We start from the raw sequence: 14,843 nt of genomic DNA on the forward strand, positions 1-14,843 counted from the left end.
GTTGACATCTTACTGGCAACACAGAAGCATTTTTTTAAATAATAATGTGAATTTATAGTTTAAGATACCATGACGTCTTAGTCCTATGAAATGGCAACACAGAAGTGTTTTTTTTAATAATAAAATGAAATCTAAATATATATTACTCAAAGGTGACTGACGTAGTGATCTATCAACGCACAGCCCAAACCACTGGACGGATCGGGCTGAAATTTGGCATGCAGGTAGATGTTATGACGTAGGCATCTGCTAAGAAAGGATTTTGATTATTTCTACCCCCAAGGGGATGAAAGTTTGTTTGAAACTTTGTCAATATTAAACCGATGGGGCTGAAACTTTGCATGCATAAAGCTACTATGACGTAGGCATCCCCTAAGAAAGGATTTTGATAAATTCCACCCCTAAAGGGATAAATTAACGCGAGCGAACTAGTTACAGTATAAGAACTATGACACCCTAGTCCTATGAAGTGGCAACACAGAAGTGTTTTGTTTAAATAATTACGAAATGTTGCACTCGCCTGCACTGTTTACGCTGGCGGGGCACCATTGGAGAATGTTATCGTATGAAGTCATGCCAGTTAGCACATTGTGACAAATTAATAACTTATCACGATTACAAGGGGTAACCGCGTGGAGGTCGTATGTAGGTGAGAATGAAGTGCCCACGCAAATGATTTTGTATACAGACTACCTGTGTGACAGAATAGAATAGAATAGACAAGAATAGAATAGAGCTTTAATTAGAAAATGTAGGATAACCAGCTTACAGGGTTTAAAAAAAATAGTCATAATTAAAGATATTTAAATTAATTGTTAATAAATTATAAATAGTTTATTACTTTGACATGAATTACGGTAGTCGCGTAAAAACCAATAAATATACATCTATACATATAAATAAAATTGGAGTGTCTGTTTGTAATATTGAAATAACCGATTTTTACTACATGCATATGAATATAATATCTAAAAGAGATAACAAGCAGAAAGCCTATATATCTAAAAGAGAGTGTTAAAAATATAGTAAGTCGCTATGAGAACCGATCTACACTTATGACGGCCGCGGTGGTCTAGCGGTAACACACCGCTTTACTTCCGATGGTCGCGGGTTCGATTCCTCGCACGGCACAAACATTTGTATTCATGAGTATGATCGGTCGGTGTGTTTTCTATGTATAATATGTACGTATTCACGAAAAAAAATCTATGTATATGTGTCAGTTGTCTAGTACCCATAACACAAGCTATAGCTAGCTTAACTTGGGACTAGATGGCGCTGTGTGAATTGTCCTGAGATTATTATTTATGACACATTGTTAACCGAACGTTCATTAAAACTTATCCGTTGTAATTGTTAAAGTACGTAGTACTTCTTTGAACAGTTTTATTTACATGTTGTAAATTATTAGAAACAATAAAAGTTTAAAAACATCCGTGTCGTTATTATTTTCCCGTTAATCGAATCTATATGACAGGGAGTTCATCCCCACACGCTGGAACCTAAAATGTCGGCCATGTTGAATAGTGGAGTTGAATTCTGCCAACTCGAGTTGGAAGAATTCAACTGGTAAATGAATGAATCAAGTGAAAGAGCGAGAGCATGATTCTGTCATCGAACTGACAATGACATGAAATTTTCCGATCATTTCATATCATACAATTTTCACTCGTCACAAATATTTCAATATTGATTTGAGGTCGTTATCATTTTTTTTTCGCATATTCGTTAGATTATGTTATCAATAAAATGATTACACTTTATCCTTCCGGGGCTTTAAAGTACCATTTCTACTCGCCCCCTAAAGTTCAGGAAGCTTTCAAGGCTAGCTGCGCCCATAAACATTAGAATTTAACGATTTACTTTTCGATGTTTGCGGGTTCGGTTCCTCTCATAGTACAAATATGTGTATTATTTTTGGGTGGCATTATATTTGATTTTTCAAAGTACTAGGCAAGCAAAAAATAAGAAGATGAGTTTGGTTCCTCGCATAGTACAAACATTTGCATTATTTTTGGCTGATATTTTAGATACGTCGTACCCTGATTTTAATGGTAAGGAAAATTAACATTTATATCAAAGTACCAGGCGAGCATAAAATTAGAACAGTATTCACGGAACGCAGTGAGTTGTATATTGTGAATTTATGACTTAATATTATTATTTCCGGTCAGATGATCAACATTTTGAGTAGAAATGAATATAGACTGGCTTTTGTAGGCAATGATTAAATCCATTTTAAGTATGTGCTAGGAGTTTGTACAGTTTAATATATGAAATTATGATAGTTTATTGGCAAGTGTCTAAATTCCATAATATAAAAACGCATGTACAATGTAGGTACTTATTGCTTTTTAATGTCACTCAAAAAATAAACTACGATTATATCTCTTTGCATATTATTTAAATGATCTCTCCAAAATTCTTAATCGAGTCTGAATAAAGTGTACTAAGTGTCATATATCTGAGAAGTAAAAAAAATCATTGGGCGTTCTGGATATGATTTATTTATTTTAGATACGTTCAAAGTGAACGCATTAAAAAAAATATGACAAATTACCCAACAATTATTTCAAAGTACCAGGCAAGCATAAATCGAAACAAAAAAAGATCAGTATTCACGGAACGTGCTGAGCAGAGATCAGCAACAGTTGAGACGGAGATAACTCTCTCAGCTACACTATAGAGTCATATTGACATCACGTGTCCATCGTCTCTGATAATTATTTAAGCAGAAATTGTGAGTCAAATCAAGTCCATTTTAAGATTCGAGTTGTGCAAAGAAAAACCAATATTTATTTCAAAGTACTAGGGTACCATAAAACATAAACAGTATTCACGGAACGCAGTGAGAGCGAGAGTAGATCAGCAACAGTTGAGACGGAGATAACTCTCTCAGCTATAGTATAGAGTCATTGACATCACGTGTCCATCGTCATTTTTTATATTATTTATTATATCCGGTCTGATAATTATTTAAGCAGAAATTGTGAGTCCATTTAAAGATTCGAGTTGTGTGAAATTGTTTCAAAGTACCAGGCAACCATAAAACATAAACAGTATTCACGGAACGCAGTGAGAGCGAGAGTAGATCAGCAACAGTTGAGACGGAGATATTTGTGTTAGTTACGCTGCTCTCTAGTTGTATGTATATCATCTATGGAAATAACGGTCATTTATCCAAAGTCCTTGTCTCTCACACTGTCTAGTCCTCTCTCTGTCCTTGTCGGCAGCTCCGTATATCCAGTCTGGAGTTCGAAATTTGAAGCAGAAGTTGTAAGTTAATGATTAAAAATATATTGTGAATTTAATAAATAAGATAATTGAAGTAAAAGGTATTAAATTTTATGTTTAACCTTCTCAGCAAAAATAAATACATACGTATGTTATTTTTGGTACATAATGTAACCACATTATTATAAAAATCTAAATATATATAACTCAAAGGTGACTGACTGACATAATAATCTATCAACGCACAGCCCAAACCACTGGACGGATCGGACTGAAATTTGGCATGCAGGTAGATGTTATGACGTAGGCATCCGCTAAGAAAGAATTTTGATTAATGGGTAGAATTAATCAAAATTCTTCTTTCCAAGGGGATAAAATAGAGGATGAAATTTTGTATGAAACTTTGTCAATTTTAAACCGATCGGGCTGAGACTTTGCATGCATAAAGCTACTATGACGAAGGCATCCCCTAAGGATTTTGATAAATTCCACCCCTAAGGGGATAAATTAACGCGAGCGAAGCCGCGGGTAAAAGCTAGTTAATATTATAAACGCGATATTTTGTGAGTATGTATGGACAGACGGATGTTTGTTACTCTTTCACGCAAAAATTACTGAGCGGATTTTAATGAAATTTTACAGTAATATAGCTTATCAGAATAACACAGGCCAGGGGCGGATCGTGTATTTGTGGTGCCCTGCACTAAATCTGATTAGTGACCTACCTAATTATATTACTCAACTAAAAAAATAACCGACCAAAAACAAGCCACCAGAAACTCCCCGTTCCTTTCTATAGACGCGCACTTGCATCGGTTGATTGATCTCAGTGTTGCCAACCTTATGATAGGTTTTTTAACAATCTAGATATTTTTGAATATTCTAAACTAGCTACTCGCCCCGGCTTCTCTCGGGTGTACATATATCATAAATATAGACCTACCTCTTGAATCACTCTATTTATTAAAAAAACCGCTTCAAAATCTGTTGCGTAGTTAAAGATTTAAGCATACATAGGGACGGATAGACAGCGACAGCGACTTTGTTTTATACTATGTAATGATATCGTTTTAGTGGGGCCTGGGGGTCCTCGGCTGCAGCCCAAAAAGCCCTTAAGTAGATCCGCCCCTGATTTGATCCCACAGGCTATAAATTTCACGCAGGTGTAACGACAGGCACAGCTAGTTAAATAATAAATGAACTCCTTTAAATAAACTTTATTGTTCCAAAGATGTTTCTGTGATCCATAACAATTTATACATAATATTAATATAACTTTTCACTTACATTTTATACAGATATACACTCTTACAACATAACATATAAGTAGTCTTTATACAAAACAAAATCAACTTGTGACAAACTCAACCTAAATTATAGCTACAATATATAACATTTGGGTGCGATCAATTTTATATAACAGAATAAAATTATTGACTTCCACATCGATCACAACCAAATATTTATATTCTCAAACCTAAAGATATAAATATATAACCTAAAAATACTGTATACATTCACTCGCGCTCTTAAAAAGTAACTGCATCGACTAAAAAAATAATATCTGCAAACTCAACTTTAAAGAATTCTAAACTTTAAGAAAATCGTTTTAAAGTCGATTTTCCAACATCATCATCATCTGCTTCTTCCTTATCCCATTTATTTGGGGTCGGCGTAATATGTTTTCCAACATTTTTAAGAAATGCAATTGAGTATTGAGTAAAAACAAATATGTGGAAACACGGCATTAAAGAATTTTAAACTTTAAGAATAATGTTTTAAAGTTGAGTTTCCATAATTTTCTTTAGGACTTAATGCGGTTTGTAACTGAGTAAAAACAAATATGTGGAAACAGGACATTGAGGAGTTTTAAACTTTAAACATAATGAATTAAAGTCGAGTTTTCATTATTTTATTTTTAGATTTAATGCAGTTTGTTATTGAGCGCGCGAATATATACTTACGTAAATGACAGTTTGGTTTTCCCGCTATAATATTATACACATTTTTTTAAAAATATTTTCTGATACCAAGACCAAACTGATATACATATATAAGTTTATATTATATACAATAAAATGAATGTATTAACTACCTATATGATTGATATGTTTACACCTGTCTTTATCGACTGTCGATTAATGCTTCCACGACTTTAAATCAACACTAAAATAACTGTACACGTCTTTTATTTGCTATAAAGATGCGACAGTTTACTTGAAAAGAATTAATACGGTTATAAAAGGTTCCCCAAAAGCCAGTTACATTAATGAAACTGAACAATTTTCCCCATAATGTGGTAAATTGACATATTCAAACGTCATGCAAACTCATTTCCGCAGACTTTAGTAAGAACAGTTCAAAATATTTTGTCCTCCATTTTGTTGTTCAAGTTCATGATCAAATTTTAATTGGGTTATTGTTTAACAACATTTACAACAAAGCTTCATATATGTGGGATTAAAAAGATGTTAAAATATATATATATTTTTGAGTCATAATACCAAAATTCATGTTAGAGAAAAATATAATAGGTAATTATTAACTTATTACACTTTGCAATTATTTAATATAGAGTTGAGAAAGTTTTTTTTTATTAAAATAAAGATTTTTGGTAAGTTGAGAAAGATTTTTAGCTCACACCAACAATGAGACAGAAAATAAATCTAGTTTACGTAAAACATTATTTTTAATTATCATGTATATAAGTTGAAAGTTTTTTTTTAGTAAAAAAAATGTTTTTTTTTAATTGACAAGTTTTTTTTGATGTTATAGAGAATCCATTAGAGAGTATATATGATCTGTTAGCTTCGAATGATAGATGGCGTTTATCTGAATTTGTTCTCTATAACTTGCTTATATTTTAGTGTACTCCAAAAAATCTTAACCATATAAAGAGTTATTAAACGTTGGTGAAAATATATCAATTTATTCAACGACTGTTCGAGGGGCAGCCGATAGATGGCGCTGTTCATTACCGAATGATAGATGGTGTTTATCTGAACGTGTTCTCTATAACTTGCTTATATTTTGGTATACTCCAAAGAATTCTAACTACATAAAGAGCTATTAAACATTGGTGACGATATATCAGTCTATTCAATAACTTGTTTCCCGACATTTCGCGGGGCAGCCGATAGATGGCGCTGTACATTACCGAACGCAGCCAATAGATGGCGGTTATCTGAATATTACGTTAGTGTGAGAGCCTCGGTGGGAGCTCGTGTCTCTGGTCGTGTGTCTTCGGAAGGGATTCCAAGATGGCGCCCGTCGTGCGGATGAACGAGCAGTCACGGCCGTGGATCCGCTGGACGCTGTGGACGCGGCCGATACGGAGCCCTGGTTGGAGTTCGACTGCCGGGTAGTTTCTGGGGAGGCCTGTCATAAATTGAGCTTATTTATTTATTGTTTTATAACACTTTATTGCTAACTGATCTGACCTCAGTCATCTTATCATCCTCCACTGGTGCTCCGTTAGCGTATGATGGTGCACCATATCATTATCATCCACAAAACAAAATGTTTTTACTCAGTGACTTTCAACAATCTTTGGTAAGTTTTTTAGATTTATCAGTATGTTTGAATTGTCTATGGTTTACCTTGAGGCAGCTTTTGTCCATGGGTGATGCTAGCCGCATGGTGAGGGTGTCTCCAGTCTGCTGTATGAGCCTCACCACCTCATCATGAGAACTCCATTTGACGTCTTTATCACCTATCGATATTATGAAGTCGCCTTCTCGCATACCGCCAATCTGTAAAATAAATTTGGTATTTTTAAATAGTGATTCAGAAATGAGGAGATCCGCAGAAGAACCAGAGTGACCGACATAGCCCGAAGAATTGCGACATTGAAGTGGCAATGGGCAGGCATATAGCTCGTAGGACAGATGGCCGTTGGGGCAGTAAAGTCCTCGAGTGGCGACCGCGGACTGGAAGACGCAATGGGAATATTCTCAAAAGATTTTTGTCGGGCACACTACACTTTTTTCACAATTCAGTAATGTTATCAGAAGGTTATCACAAGGCATATACTACGCCATTATACCGATTACTTCGCCTATTCCTATTTTTTTTCTTTTTTACTTTCCATAAGGGCCCCGAATTCTTGTGTGCCCAACGGCCCCAGCCTAGTTTAAGACGGCGGTGGCCATATAGTCCCAAGCTTAGCAGAGCCTGTGTTATGAGTACTACGCAATAAATAGAAAACAGCCAGACCGATACAAACATTAATATAAATGTTGTGCAAGGAACCGAACTTGCGACCATCGAAAGTAGAGCGGGGGCTGCATACTACTAGATCACCGAGGTTGCATTTATAAATGTTAAATTTTCACTTACATCAGCCAATGAATTGGGTTCCACCGCAGCGATGATGACAGGCGCGTCTCCTCTCACGGAGAATCCAAACCCATCACCATCCGACTTTCCATTGGACACGTTGTATTCACTGGCCACTCTCCTCAGCTCTCCTTTCTTCCTTTCCCTCCCGTTCACCTTCCCATTGACCTCGTGTTTACAAACCCCATTCTCAACACCCGGTTTATTCCTACAATTATAATCTTTATCATAATCCAAAACTTTCGGGTGATAATCGTAGTTATTATTATTATTATAACTGTTTATATAGACGCCATTTTGTTTTGTCACTCTATGCAGTTTCTTCTTCTCATATTCTTCTGTGTACTTCTCATCGCTTCTTATCACTTGATTGTAATAAGTGCTGTTATCTTCGGATCTGTCGCGCTTCTCTGTTCTCTTCCCGTTTCTGTGTTCCTGCTCGTCCAGTCTGCCGTTCCGTTTTTCTGGTCTGCCGTTTAGCCGTTTGTCGCCGTTCTTTTGGAGTTGGACGAGTCGGGGCGCACTCCAGTGCCGCTTAGCTGAGAATATGGCGATCGGGCCGAGAGATTTGAACAGATCCTCGACTCGGTGCTGGGCGAAATCCGGTGGTGTTAGGGACAGTTGGAATTTCGATGATGCTGTGGGATTAGGAAAGAATAGAATAGAAAATGGTTTATTCAAATAAAAATACATTTATGCACTTTTGAATAGACTTATTTTTTTAATCTACAGCTCATTTGGAAAGCTGTCTCGTCACAAGAAGAATGAGCAAGAAACTTGCGTGTTTTTCTTTTAAATATTTTTGTTGGAACTTTACATTATTAAGTTGAAATGTGTGAATACAAACTATCAACTAGCACTAATTTACTATGACGTAATTTACTAAGAAATGTGACTTTGTCACACAAGATGTGACAAAGTGTGACAAAGTTTAAAACTAAAATTTAAATGTGATTCTGTCACATTTTATCATGCAAGATGTGATAAGGTCTTAAATTCAAATTGAAATGTGACCTTGTCACATTTTGTCACAGAAGATGTAAGGTTTAAAACTTAAATTTAAATGTGACCTTGTCACATTTCGTGCTACAAGATGTGACAAAGTGACAAGGTCTTATACTAAAATTTAAATGTGGCCTTGTCACCTTTTTGTCACACACCTTGCCCCCTTTTAACGTGAGACGTAATTTATGAATGATCCCATAGTAAGAGATTGTAAGAGATTCATGTAAGAGATTGTTAATGCTCGATCCCCGGTGGAGTAGTAAGAGCCAACTGACAACTATCGACGAAGTGGTGGACCGAACAGTGAAATCATGAGCACAGATCTAGATTAGACGTCGCAGGTGATAGTTATTTATGAATATGTTCGGTCGGCGTGCATACTCACGGTGTATGTGCGGCGCGTCGAGCAGGTCCGCGAAGTCGTCCGGGTCGTGCGGCCCGCGCGGGTCCAGCGGGCGACCGGACGGGCGCTCGCGGGCCGCGCGCTCCAGCTGCGCGCGCACCGCCAGCGACAGCGCCTGCTTGCTGCGCAGCTCGCTGCACACACACACACACACACACACAGGTCACACTACGTCACACACACACCGCCAGCGACAGCGCCTGCTTGCTGCGCAGCTCGCTGCACACACACACACACACACACACACAGGTCACACTACGTCACACACACACCGCAGGGACAGCGCCTGCTTGCTGCGCAGCTCGCTGCACACACACACACACACACACACAGGTCACACTACGTCACACACACACCGCCAGCGACAGCGCCTGCTTGCTGCGCAGCTCGCTGCACACACACACACACACACACACACACAGGTCACACTACGTCACACACACACCGCAGGGACAGCGCCTGCTTGCTGCGCAGCTCGCTGCACACACACACACACACACACACAGGTCACACTACGTCACACACACACCGCAGGGACAGCGCCTGCTTGCTGCGCAGCTCGCTGCACACACACACACACACACACACAGGTCACACTACGTCACACACACACCGCCAGCGACAGCGCCTGCTTGCTGCGCAGCTCGCTGCACACACACACACACACACACACAGGTCACACTACGTCACACACACACCGCAGGGACAGCGCCTGCTTGCTGCGCAGCTCGCTGCACACACACACACACAGGTCACACTACGTCACACACACACCGCCAGCGACAGCGCCTGCTTGCTGCGCAGCTCGCTGCACACACACACACACACACACACAGGTCACACTACGTCACACACACACCGCCAGCGACAGCGCCTGCTTGCTGCGCAGCTCGCTGCACACACACACACACACACAGGTCACACTACGTCACACACACACCGCCAGCGACAGCGCCTGCTTGCTGCGCAGCTCGCTGCACACACACACACACACACACAGGTCACACTACGTCACACACACACCGCAGGGACAGCGCCTGCTTGCTGCGCAGCTCGCTGCACACACACACACACACACACAGGTCACACTACGTCACACACACACCGCCAGCGATAGCGCCTGCTTGCTGCGCAGCTCGCTGCACACACACACACACACAGGTCACACTACGTCACACACACACCGCAGGGACAGCGCCTGCTTGCTGCGCAGCTCGCTGCACACACACACACACAGGTCACACTACGTCACACACACACCGCCAGCGACAGCGCCTGCTTGCTGCGCAGCTCGCTGCACACACACACACACACACAGGTCACACTACGTCACACACACACCGCCAGCGACAGCGCCTGCTTGCTGCGCAGCTCGCTGCACACACACACACACACAGGTCACACTACGTCACACACACACCGCCAGCGACAGCGCCTGCTTGCTGCGCAGCTCGCTGCACACACACACACACACAGGTCACACTACGTCACACACACACCGCCAGCGACAGCGCCTGCTTGCTGCGCAGCTCGCTGCACACACACACACACACAGGTCACACTACGTCACACACACACCGCCAGCGACAGCGCCTGCTTGCTGCGCAGCTCGCTGCACACACACACACACACACACAGGTCACACTACGTCACACACACACCGCCAGCGACAGCGCCTGCTTGCTGCGCAGCTCGCTGCACACACACACACACACAGGTCACACTACGTCACACACACACCGCCAGCGACAGCGCCTGCTTGCTGCACAGCTCGCTGCACACACACACACACACACAGGTCACACTACGTCACACACACACCGCCAGCGACAGCGCCTGCTTGCTGCGCAGCTCGCTGCACACACACACACACACACACAGGTCACACTACGTCACACACACACCGCCAGCGACAGCGCCTGCTTGCTGCGCAGCTCGCTGCACACACACACACACACTGGTCACACTACGTCACACACACACCGCCAGCGACAGCGCCTGCTTGCTGCGCAGCTCGCTGCACACACACACACACACAGGTCACACTACGTCACACACACACAGCCAGCGACAGCGCCTGCTTGCTGCGCAGCTCGCTGCACACACACACACACACACAGGTCACACTACGTCACACACACACCGCCAGCGACAGCGCCTGCTTGCTGCGCAGCTCGCTGCACACACACACACACACACACAGGTAACACTACGTCACACACACACCGCCAGCGACAGCGCCTGCTTGCTGCGCAGCTCGCTGCACACACACACACACACACAGGTCACACTACGTCACACACACACCGCCAGCGACAGCGCCTGCTTGCTGCGCAGCTCGCTGCACACACACACACACACAGGTCACACTACGTCACACACACACCGCCAGCGACAGCGCCTGCTTGCTGCGCAGCTCGCTGCACACACACACACACACAGGTCACACTACGTCACACACACACCGCCAGCGACAGCGCCTGCTTGCTGCGCAGCTCGCTGCACACACACACACAAACACAGGTCACACTACGTCACACACACACCGCCAGCGACAGCGCCTGCTTGCTGCGCAGCTCGCTGCACACACACACACACACACAGGTCACACTACGTCACACACACACCGCCAGCGACAGCGCCTGCTTGCTGCGCAGCTCGCTGAACACACACACACACACAGGTCACACTACGTCACACACACACCGCCAGCGACAGCGCCTGCTTGCTGCGCAGCTCGCTGCACACACACACACACACACACAGGTCACACTACGTCACACACACACCGCCAGCGACAGCGCCTGCTTGCTGCGCAGCTCGCTGCACACACACACACACACAGGTCACACTACGTCACACACACACCGCCAGCGACAGCGCCTGCTTGCTGCGCAGCTCGCTGCACACACACACACACACAGGTCACACTACGTCACACACACACCGCCAGCGACAGCGCCTGCTTGCTGCGCAGCTCGCTGCACACACACACACACACAGGTCACACTACGTCACACACACAGCGCCAGCGACAGCGCCTGCTTGCTGCGCAGCTCGCTGCACACACACACACACACACACAGGTCACACTACGTCACACACACACCGCCAGCGACAGCGCCTGCTTGCTGCGCAGCTCGCTGCACACGCACACACACACACAGGTCACACTACGTCACACACACACCGCCAGCGACAGCGCCTGCTTGCTGCGCAGCTCGCTGCACACACACACACACACACACAGGTCACACTACGTCACACACACACCGCCAGCGACAGCGCCTGCTTGCTGCGCAGCTCGCTGCACACACACACACACACACACACAGGTCACACTACGTCACACACACACCGCCAGCGACAGCGCCTGCTTGCTGCGCAGCTCGCTGCACACACACACACACACACAGGTCACACTACGTCACACACACACCGCCAGCGACAGCGCCTGCTTGCTGCGCAGCTCGCTGCACACGCACACACACACACAGGTCACACTACGTCACACACACACCGCCAGCGACAACGTATTGAATGAGGAGCATGGCAATAGTTGTTCATGCTCGGGATTTCATTTAATGTTAGATATAGACACCTATATAAATATACATTGTAAATAAACTGACTTTAAAAATAAAAGTAATTAAATTAAGTTTTGTGCCAGTTCTTTTCAATTGGATCTATATGCTGAAATGGACGGTATGGAAAAAATTATAATATAAAAAATATGACGTTCATAAGCGGCTAAAATGTCCTACATGAATAAATGATTTTTGAATTAGAATTTGTTTGCTATTCAAATTACTTGAAAAGGAATGTACTTTTAAAATAATCTGTATAAAATTATTTCAATAATCAATCAAGTTCTATTATAATTATTCTATTTACTATGTAATCATAGAAAGTACTTTAATTTTAGAGTATTAAAAGGGGTCTCTTTAGGCAAAGTTCCGAAGATACTGGCAGCGTTCCCTCTTTATTTCAATTATTTAAATAACATTTCTAGTATTCTCACCGGCACATTCTCTGTAGTCTTAACGCTTCTTCGTAAAGTGTTAACGCTTCAGCGAGGTGAGCTCGTCCTAATGCCATGTAGTCCAGCTCCTGGTCCTTTAGCAATGGAGTTACTGATGAACCTGTGGAAGTACATAGACGTATATACAAGAGGTAGAATCAAGAAACTTGACTGTTCAAAAGTGCTTATATTAAGTTTATTTGAATAAAGATTATTTCTATTTCTAAATACGCGTTAGCTTGGAGAGGGGATTGTTAGTGATAGGGATTGTTGTACGTCCTCATTGTTAACTATGAATAAATTAATTTAAAAAATTACACTTGAGTGGTGTAAGTTACATCAACATAAGCGGCATCGCAATACTTTATTGTTTGTCATTTTCACACACACACACATACACACACACACACACACACACACACACACACACACACACACACACACACACACACACACACACACACACACACACACACACACACACACACACACACACACACACACACACACACACACACACACACAAACACACGCGCACACACATATGCTTAGTGCACTCCACGTTTAAACTTAAAACTGAATGTGTTACAAATTTATCTGAAGGACAGTCCTGGTATCTAACATCCTGGTACAGCTTAGTTTGAGCTCTAGCTTTGCCACAAATTATATTTGTGATTTTTATTGTTGGCATTTATATAATAAAAATGGAATGTAATTTGTGGAGATGAAATAAAATTTATTACTATTATTATTTTAATATAAAAAAATATGTGTTATTCATCATCATCATCATCATCGCAGCCCGGAAGACGTCCACTGCTGGACATAGGCCTCCCCCAAAGATCTCCACGACGATCGGTCCTGCGCTGCTCGCATCCAATGCCTTCCAGCGATCTTGACCAGATCGTCGGTCCACCTTGCTGGAGGCCTTCCCACGCTGCGTCTTCCGGTCCGTGGTCGCCACTCGAGGACTTTACTGCCCCAACGGCCATCTGTATTATTATTGGGTGTAAAAAAATAGTTACCATTTTCGGGCGTTCTGTCCCCCGAGGGCGCGTACAGTGCCAGCAGTCGTTCTCGAGAGCCGCCGGAGGGCGCGTGTAGCAACCCACTCGCGCAGTACTGGTGCGCCAGCGCTGCAACACTCACCATTTATTTATAAGGAACTAGCCCTCTGATCGATCCACCGTCCAATTCAAACGGGTATCGAAACGACGGCCTGAGCAGAGGTCGAACCCCTAGAGCTGCCCTCAGACTAAAGTCGTATCCGTCAGGCGGGAGTTGTCCTTCAGCCGCTCCATAAGTCTTTCCTTTGGTTTGGAGTGCCATCTGCACTCGCCACCTATCGTCCGGTGAAACTGAAAGGCCAGCTGCGGCTAATAGCATTGGACTAGTCCGAAAAAATAAAAAACTACTCGCCTTCCTCTTGAATCACTCTTTCTACTGTCAAAAACTGCCTTAAAACCCGTTGTATAGTTTCAAAGATCTAAGCGAACAGACAACGAAAGTAACTTCATTTTGTACTTGTCATACCAGCTGAATAAGCTCACCACGGATTCCCAAGTGCCTATAATGAGATAACCTCCAATATTCAGTGCGGAAACTTGACTACAGTTACGACCTTCTCTATTGGTGATCAAATTCCGACCGTTCTTGAGTCTACACCCATATTGCGTCGTGTTTCACCTCTGGACGAGGCATCATCAGGCGTTGAATAGAGTTCGAAAAGGTTTCCAAGCTATATCCAGCTTGGAAACCTTTGTTGACTGTTCGGCGAACACAAATTTTAGGGGAATTAAACAATATAATATAAATCCCTGAAGTAGTAAAAAATATTAAGTA

At 42.7% G+C, this 14,843-nt stretch overlaps 1 protein-coding gene across 6 annotated transcripts in view; it reads right to left on the minus strand.

Annotated features, from left to right (window-relative positions):
* Positions 1-6,034: 6,034 nt before the first annotated feature.
* Positions 6,035-14,843, minus strand: part of LOC131849874 (rhophilin-2-B) — a 107,536-nt gene continuing 98,727 nt past the window's right edge. For all 6 annotated transcript variants that reach the window (XM_059200005.1, XM_059200011.1, XM_059200010.1 and 3 more), the window contains exons 11-16: positions 14,027-14,137; positions 13,002-13,122; positions 8,963-9,114; positions 7,573-8,210; positions 6,834-6,986; positions 6,035-6,612 (exon numbers count right to left, since the gene is read on the minus strand). In XM_059200005.1, the coding sequence (XP_059055988.1) occupies positions 6,415-6,612; positions 6,834-6,986; positions 7,573-8,210; positions 8,963-9,114; positions 13,002-13,122; positions 14,027-14,137 (1,373 nt within the window). In that variant the 3' untranslated portion in view covers positions 6,035-6,414. The remainder of the gene's footprint in view (positions 6,613-6,833; positions 6,987-7,572; positions 8,211-8,962; positions 9,115-13,001; positions 13,123-14,026; positions 14,138-14,843) is intronic.

The sequence above is a fragment of the Achroia grisella genome, unplaced genomic scaffold (genome assembly GCF_030625045.1).
Source record: "Achroia grisella isolate CSIRO2021 unplaced genomic scaffold, CSIRO_AGI_Agris_v1 utg660, whole genome shotgun sequence".
In the NCBI taxonomy this organism is placed as follows: Eukaryota; Metazoa; Arthropoda; class Insecta; order Lepidoptera; family Pyralidae; genus Achroia; species Achroia grisella.